General features: G+C 35.2%; 2 protein-coding genes across 2 annotated transcripts; both read left to right on the forward strand.

Annotated features, from left to right (window-relative positions):
• The first annotated feature begins 1,837 nt into the window (after window positions 1-1,837).
• On the forward strand, window positions 1,838-3,502 carry LOC126617863 (probable membrane-associated kinase regulator 4). Its single transcript, XM_050285951.1, has one exon. It carries the CDS (start codon window positions 2,187-2,189, stop codon window positions 3,267-3,269), a length of 1,083 nt encoding a protein of 360 aa, XP_050141908.1. The 5' UTR covers window positions 1,838-2,186; the 3' UTR covers window positions 3,270-3,502.
• Window positions 3,503-7,273: 3,771 nt separating this feature from the next.
• On the forward strand, window positions 7,274-7,753 carry LOC126617866 (uncharacterized; the record flags this gene model as incomplete). The annotated part of the gene is made up of 1 exon (XM_050285955.1): window positions 7,274-7,753. A coding segment is annotated over exon 1 (480 nt), but the record flags the coding sequence as incomplete, so codon positions are not given.
• Window positions 7,754-8,813: the final 1,060 nt, after the last annotated feature.

The following is an 8,813-nucleotide window of genomic DNA, read 5'->3' on the forward strand; positions in this document are numbered from 1 at the left end:
TGAGGAGATTCTCTTAAAAGTAGAATTTTTTATCGTTTCATGTTTTGGCATAATATTTTACAATATTGACATGAGAATTATATTAAATAACATAACGTGACGAAGAGTCTACAAAGAGTCTCATTTCAAAAAAATCTATTTATCCTTTCAGTTTCTTTAACATTGTTACAAAAGATGGGGGGATATTCTTTACATTGAAACTCCCAAATGAAATCTCAATAAAAGCAGGAGGCTTTCTTGTGTTCTGATCTGTCAACATCTTCATCTTGTACCACTTATGGTAGTGGGAAACTAGTCTAATAAAACGTTTGAAGATCCAAATTCAGGGTATTTTCAAGGGTGGAGTGGATGTAGACCAAGAAAACGTACAGTCATGGGGTTTTGTTTGTATAAGCATTGTCATCCACCAATCACGCTCTACAGTCATTGCATTATATATGTCTTGATTGGAAGTCTTGGAGCTCATTATAAACAAGCTATCTAGGGCATGTTTGAGATTGATTTTGAAATGACAAGCTTGTTTGAGAGTGTTTAGCACTTCTTTAATCTAGAATCACTTTTCATTTTCGTTGTAAAATGTATTTAGAAATGTTATTAATTGTTAAAAAGCATTTAGCCATTCGAGAAGCAATCTCGAACAAGGACAAGGATTGTCTGCCCTCCTTGTTCCCGTGCCCTCCCATGTCCTCCTGTTTGTGTGGTCACGGTTAAGTCACGTTAACATTTTATATTACTATTTATTTTTGTTTTATTATCTCTATAAAAAAACAATATAAAATTTTGACGTGACTTAACCATGACCGCACAAAACAGGAAGGTACAGGAACAAGGAGGGCAGACAATCCTTGTCCCTCGAACAAGCCTTGAAAGTCTTTTCATACACCCAATACTGCACCAATATGAAAAGAAAAAAAAAGAACAAAATATGTTATTGACACTGTTTGACAAAAAAGCGTTTCTTCCAAAATTGGTTCTAAAGGGGCTCTTGGGCATGTTCGGGATTGTATTTTTTATATAAATTTCAGTGCATTTATCATAGCAATCTTAAACATGAATCACATAAAAAAAACAGTGCATTTTTGCTCACTCTCAATAATTACAATTAGATTAGTTTAAATCAAGATTCGTACTTTAAATTAATTAAACCAAACTAATCTAAAGGCAAATAATCTGGGATGTGAGCTTTAGAGGGGTGATCAAAGTTGCACTCCTAAAAGAACTCTATCATTTCAAAACAAATAGGCATTTGAAACTTATTGTATTATATAGAAAAACCACTACTTGGTATAACTTCCATGCATGTTTTACCTATTAAAATTGTACCGAAAAGTATAAACTTGGCGTGCACCTATATTATAATACATAAAATCAATAATACTAGACACAATGTTTCAAGTATCGATTTAGTTTTTTCAGATAACTCGGTTAGAATTTTTTTCCCTTAAACCCTTTTATTTAGACAACTTTGGACAAAAGTTTTAGTGGAGTTACCAAAAATACCATTGCTCCACGATGTGACAATTTTAGAAATCAATGCTCATAGATTTTTAGTTTAAAAACCAAAGTTTTAATTCAACTAAAGTTCAAGAATCAATAGTCTAATTTTCTATTCATTCTATATTACCGATAAGCATAACATCTGACTGTGTCTATATATATGCACACACACACGCACACACATGCGCGCGCGCACACACGAGACTCTCGTAAAACTGTGATTATAATCTATTGAAACTACAAATTCTAGCCCACATAACCTACAGGTAGATGTTCTGTAGCCCTATATATACGAACAATAATACATATTGGTCAGTTTGTGTGGCTCCACGGGCTAGGAAGAAAGGTTAATAAGTTTTTGAAAATTTTATCGAAACACTTCTGGTATCGTTCATTTTTAACGAAAAATCATATTTTTACATTTTCCTGATATTATTCACTACACATTTATTTATCATTTTTTATTAAAACTAAATTTTTTTTAAACTTTTCGTTAGTTTTACTTAAGTTTTTACCTTCTGCATTCTTGTTATTGAAAGCATTCAAGATAGAAAAAGGAAATAGAATTTGCTATTTATTACAATTATTTAAGCATTATTCAAACTTTTCAACATCTTTAGGCTAAGCATCTTCACACACACAGAATCTAGAGAGAGAAACTAGAGAGAGAGAGAGAAGGGTCAGATGCGATGGCCAGAGGCCAAGCTCCAGGTGATCATAGTTCAGATGAAGACTACATAGACATGGAAGTGAGCTCTTCCTCCAACTTCTTGTGCTATACCATCAGCTCTCCACCACAAACCAGAGAGTTTGAGTTCCAGATGTCCTCACTTTGTCAAGACAAAGAAACCACAAATTCCCCAGCTGATGAACTCTTCTACAAAGGTAAGCTCCTCCCGCTCCACCTCCCACCTCGCCTGCAAATGGTCCAAAAGATCCTCCAAACCTCCAACAACAAAACACAGGAAGCCATTGACGAAAGCTTCACCAAAAGGGAAAGCTCCAATACCCCATTGGACCAGTCCTACAATATCGCCCCCTCAGAGTCCTGCAGGGTCAGCAGTGAACTCAACTCAGATGAGTACATCTCCGAATGGACGGCTGACATGTGTGTGAATTTCATTGGTGGGCACAATGATCATCAAAAGAAATCTTGGTCCACAAAGCTGAAGCAGATCAAGCAGTCCTCATTGGGTCAAAAGCTCAAGGCTTCAAGGGCATATGTGAAGTCCCTGTTCAGAAAAACCACCTGTGCGGATGACTACAACTCATGTGCAGAAGCAGAAAGTGGCTCAAAAGTCAGAGACTTTTGCTCCAACAAGTACATGAAAGTGGCTGAGAAAACCCCATTTGGAAGAGTCGACGGTGGCAGATTCCAAATATCATCAACCACTCTCATGAAAAGCATTGAGAAAGAAATGGCCGAGGAAAACTCAAACACCCACAGAAAATCTTTCTCTGGGGCAATTCAACATACAACTGCCCTGCAATCTCTGTGTTCACCTACATCTTCCTCCGTTTCTTCGTCTTCCTCGTCTTCTTTCTCCTTCAGCTCAAGTGGGTTCTCAGATTTGCAGCTGCTGAAGCGAAGTACGAGTGCAAATTCAGAGCTTGAGGGCTCAATCGAGGGGGCAATTGCTCATTGCAAACAGTCCCAGCAGCTGTTGAGTTCAAGAATGCAGTTTGTGGGGGTGAAGAGATCTCACCAGGGTTCGTCCAATAATCCTATGAGAGACGCACACATGAATAATTTGATTGCATTATATGATTGAGATTTTGAGAATTTGAGATGGGTTTTCTCGGTTAAACTCTCTTTTGAATTTTCGGGGTCCAATTAATATGCAGTATGCAGTGTGATTGATGTATAGGCATCTGCGTTTTGCACGTTTTTTCAGCAGTGTTAGAGCGGAGACCTTGTTCTTGGGGTTTTCATTCACTTGAGGATTTAACTGTTCAAATGAAAAAGTTTAAGCCAACTCTCTCCGGTTCCCCAACTTTTGTGGTACTTAAGAAGTTTTGTAGTTGTGATCGATTTCCACAATCCTTTGTTTGATTCTCGTTGTTACTTTTTGGATGATACATTATTGTTTTATTGAGTGCAAGTGTCCAGTGAGTCTGAGAAATAAAGTTGTAAAAAGCGCTAGACGCTAAGTGCTTAGGCAGGTTTTTTTTTTTTTTTAATTAAATTTTTTAACATGGAAATAAATATCTACTTACACTTAAAAATAAATAATTGTTGGATACATAAATTGTAAAATAGAATATCATATAAATTATAAAGTATTAGAACATATTGAAAACATGGAAAACAAACATATAATGAGTGTTTATCCAAGTATTTAACAAGTTTATTATAATTTATTGAAAAACAAAATGCAAAATGAAAGTTATTTATTTTCTGTTTAAGTGAGATTCGTGACTTAGGTGGGCTACGCGGGCCCTTAGATAGATCTAGGTGCCATTTCTTAATTTTTCAAACGTTTAGGGATTAATTGGGACGGTCGCTAGCTACCTAGCACCTAGGTGAGGCCTAGGCAACGCTGGGTGGAGATTTTTATAACTCTTTTTTTTAATTTTTGTTTTAAACTACTCTAATTTATGACACAAGAATTCAAATTTTAATGTAGGATGACGTGACACAATATGCTAACTAATTGGCATAATTCACATTGTATTTTATTTTTTATTAAAATGCTTATATATCACTATTTAGATTTTTTCGGAAATTCTCCAAGTAGAACGTCTAGTCTTTTGCTCAATGATAAATTTTGTGCCAATAATATAATAACACATTAAAAGGTTTTACAATTGAAATGTTACGCACCAATGTTATCGACTCTTGTCAACCTGTGCAACTTACCTAACACGGATTTACCATCGTTGTAGCATTTTGTGGAAATAATAAGACATGTGAAAAACTTACATGTGTATTATTGATTCAAAATGTCAACAACCCGTTCTTTAACAAAAAAAAAAAAAAAAAACGAAGACATTATATTCAAATAAGATAACTGAAAACAGTTGGAAGCATCTCCAAGAGATGCTGTAAAACTCCAAAACATTATTTTAAAGAGCCAAACTCAAAAAATTCATCTCCAAGAGATGGTGTAAAAGAATTTTTATTATAGCAAAATGAACAATCACTCTTTAAATTCGAAGTGCAACTATTTACTTGCTAAATATAAAATATAATAAAACTCAATAGTGGATCCTAGAGCAAGGTGAAAAGAAAGAGAAAATGTAGTTTAAAAAATGAGTGAGTTGAGTTTGAATTGTTAATATTAAAATATTTTAAAGTTTGTTAAAAAAGAACGTTGCTAGAGATGAAAAGTTAAACTGAGTAACTAAAATAGTTTTTTAATTATTCACTTGCTAGTTTAACAAAAATTTAAAGTGAACTTTAACGAAAAGCTTCCGGTATTGTTCACTTTAACAAAAAACCACATTTTGACACTAAAAAGTCAATCTTGATACTATTCACTTTACCATGTATTTTATTCTTATCGTTAAACCTTAAAGTTTTCAAACTTTTTCATTAGTTTTCTAAATTTTTAGAACTTCTCTTTAAGCACAATTAGTTAAAAAAAAAAGAAAAGAAAGGAAACCAAATTATCATGGAAACCTTTTCTCTGTGAAAGTGACTCAAACTTCTCTAGTGGTGTAGGGTACGGGAAAGCCAGCCTAGAGACTTTGTGGAGACTAGCAGCTACCTAGCTTTTGTAATTAGCTGTTTGTAGAATTCTCTTCGCTCCTATTCCCATTCATTTCCCTCCCTACATATCACACATTATTTTTTGTCTTATTATCTTTATAAAAAAATCAATATAAGATGTTGACTGGCTTAACCATGATCGTTCAAATAGAAAATGAGGTAAATGGAGAAAGATTAGGAAGGGAGAAAATCCTTCTCCTTTCCCATGAACCAGATTCTTAATAACTGTTTGAGCTTTACTTTCACCCAAAAGCACTGTGGGCGATATTTATGTGTACTGTGCGGTGCATTAAAGTTAGTAGCACATCATCCTTTTATCTTTCCTCTATCAATTGTTGTTATTAAGATCATTTCCAACCGAAAGGTCCAGAGGGCCAGATGATCGAAAATAGTCTAAAAATCGTTTCCAACCGAGGGCTAGGCCAGATGACTTGTGGACCCCATGGAATCTGAGGCCATCTCTAACCGAGAACTGGCCAGATGACTCATTTTAACCCTTTGACCCTCCAAGATATTAATATTTTAATGAAAGTACATGGCCATATTTGCATCCGTCTCCAACTGAAGGCCAAAGGGTCATAGGGCTCATTTTGCCCTGTCACAAAAAACCGTCTCCAACCGATGACCAAAGGGCCATAGGGCCAAATATAATTTATTATTTAAATTTAAAAACAACAACAATTTAAATTTAAAAACTACAACTTAAATTTAAAAACTACAACTTAAATTTGAAATAGAATGAAGTGAGATAGTATGCAAGGGTGAAAATTATGTGAGAAATGGTGTAGGTATTTATAGAAAAAAAAAAGGTTTAAATTCATAACAAAAAAAAAAATGTAAGGCAACGGGACAGCTAGTCGTTGTATTCAAAATTTTAAACTATTCGTGTCAGTTATAACCGACACGATTCCGCCGGGTCAAACTGATTCCTGTGATGCCATTTATAGTCAAATTACTATTCGTGTCGGTTATAACCGACACGATTTCAATAATAAAAATTATTCATGTCGGTTATATCCGATAGGAAATCCGACATTTTTACACAAAATTCTGGCCAGCCCAGGGCTGGCTGGCTGGTTGGAAGGGGCCAGCCCTCTGGCCCTTTCAAATTCCGTCGGGCCCATGAGCCCTCTGGCCTAGCCCTCGGTTGGAGACGTTTTTCGGGCTATTTTCGGCCCTCTGGACTCTTCGATTGGAGATGGTCTGAAAAGGCCAAAAGGCTGGCTACATGCAGCCAGCCAACCAGCCCGAGGCTGGCCAGAAATTCCAGCAATCCTGTCAGATATAACAGACATGAATATATTTAATATAAATTTATTCCTGTTAGTTATATCGGACATGAATGCTTAAACAAAAATTTGAATCAACGGCTAGCTGACGCCAGTTACTGTTGGATTCAATTTTTTTTTTTTTTGGTTTTTTGGGCCATTTGTTTTTTAAATTCTTAAAAATTCTAATTTTTTTTCCTATAAATACCTAAACCATTCATTCACCATTCCTCACAAAATTTTCACCATTCCTACACCATTTCAATTCTCATATTTTCTTTCCTCTTTCAAAAATCTATCATTCAATTTTTTCAATAATTTTCAAATGGCCTTGTCTGCAATGAAAGGTAGGGCTTGGACCTGAAAAGAAGATGAGGCTCTTTGCAAGGCTTATAGATGGGTGTCGGAAGATAGTGTGAGGGGGAATTGTCAAACAAATGACGGTGTTTGGACTCGTGTGTCCAAAAAATACTTAGAGTTCTATGAAGGCACCACTCCACTGAATATCCGAAACCACGAGAGTTGTTCTTCAAGATGGAAGAAACATCTTTAGCCAAGTTTAAACAAATGGCATCAAGCATTGTTAATAGCCGCAAGTAGACATGAAAGCGGCGCTAATTACTACGACAAAGTAAGTGTTTTCACAATTTATTTTAAATATTTAATTATATTACATTTAATTTCATAAATTAATTTCCTTTAATTTTTGTAATTATATTTTCTAGGTATGCCAAGCGCAGGAATTGTATATGGAGAGCAGCAGTTTCACAGTTGTTGGGAAATTTGTAAAGGGTGGATGTTATTTGAAGATCCACCTCAACATAGAGCTCATACGCCGGTGATCGAAACTGCATCCTCAGTTGCAAATATGGATGAAGATGGATCTCCTACCATTCAACAAATAAGGGTAGAAAATCCGTCTTCGCGTGAAGGTTCCATACCTAGGGCTATGAGACGAAACAAGGCACGAAGGTTAAAGGAAAAGGGCAAGGCAAATGATCATTACACCGCTCAACATGAAGTGGCGGCCTCATTGCGATTAATGGTGAAGCAAAATGCCCTTGAGGCGGAAGAAAGGAAGTGTAGGCATGAAGAACGGGCCAAACAAATACAAGAAGAGATGGATGATAAGAATATGGAAAGGAACACTTCGAATTACACTCCAATGAGTAAGGCCTATTTTGATTGGAAAAAAGAAAAAGAAACTATGACTCGGCGGCAATTGTTTACCTCTGACTATACTCCTACAATGGCGCATGATGAAGATGATGTTGATTATGGATATTAAATTTAAGTTAATGTTGTTTTTAAATTTAATTTGTAGTTTTTAAATATAAGTTGTAGTTTTTATATTTAAGTTGTTGTTGTTTTTAAATTTAAGTTGTAGTTTTTAAATTTAAATAATAAATTATGTTTGGCCCTATGGGCCTTGGTTGGAGACGGTTTTTTGTGACAGAGATAAAACGAGCCCTATGGCCCTCGGTTGGAGATGGAGGCAAATATGGCCCTGTACTGTTCATTAAAATATTAATATCTTGGAGGGTCAGAAGGCTAAAACGAACCCTCTGGCCAGCCCTCAATTGGAGATGACCTAAGGTGAATTTCCCAAACAATATATGGCCTCATTCTCTAGGGTTAAGGATTTTCTGAGGACTTGGTTTTTGTTGGAAGGTTTTGCATGACGGTTGCTAAATTGCCAAAACTAGGAGAAAGATTAGCATGAAACGAGGATGACAAAATGATAAGTGTTTCAAAATAATTATACATGACATGAGAGGGTTAAAAAAACATGACGATGAGTGAAAGGTTTGTGTCTGACACCACTACTTTGGTGTCCCCATTTTATACAAGTCTCTCTAAAAACATAAGGTGCCTCAAGTCGAGTTTTTCTACTATGCATTAATGTATATTGTTCAAGTTAAAAATATTTTAGATGAAATCATCATAGCTGACGGCCCAAATAATCCTACAATGCATATTGCATGTTGACAAATGAGTCTTCATAGTTTATTAAGGAGCAAATAATAAAATTATCATATTATGGGTTAGGGTTTAAAATTGTCAACAAAAAATTGAGTTCCAAAAAAACCACCCTATTTAATCGATTACTTTCATGTTAACATCAATATTAATTTTAGCAACAAAGATGTTCCCAGTTTTCATCTGCAAAGCATCCACAGAGGCATGTTACATGTATCAGAAATGTTTTATAGATTTAACCAAACAAAATTTAAAAGAAGGCAACAGCAATGTCACACCAAAATTATTTTTAAAAGTCCAAAGAACTAAAAAAAGAATTGAATATGGCATTTTCTGGCTAAAAACATTTTAGTACA

This window comes from Malus sylvestris, chromosome 4 (genome assembly GCF_916048215.2).
Source record: "Malus sylvestris chromosome 4, drMalSylv7.2, whole genome shotgun sequence".
NCBI classification, from domain to species: domain Eukaryota; kingdom Viridiplantae; phylum Streptophyta; class Magnoliopsida; order Rosales; family Rosaceae; genus Malus; species Malus sylvestris.

Bases quoted from the DNA above. Each gene is read 5' to 3' on its own strand.
- LOC126617863 (XM_050285951.1), top strand. From the start codon at position 2,187: ATGGCCAGAGGCCAAGCTCCAGGTGATCATAGTTCAGATGAAGACTAC.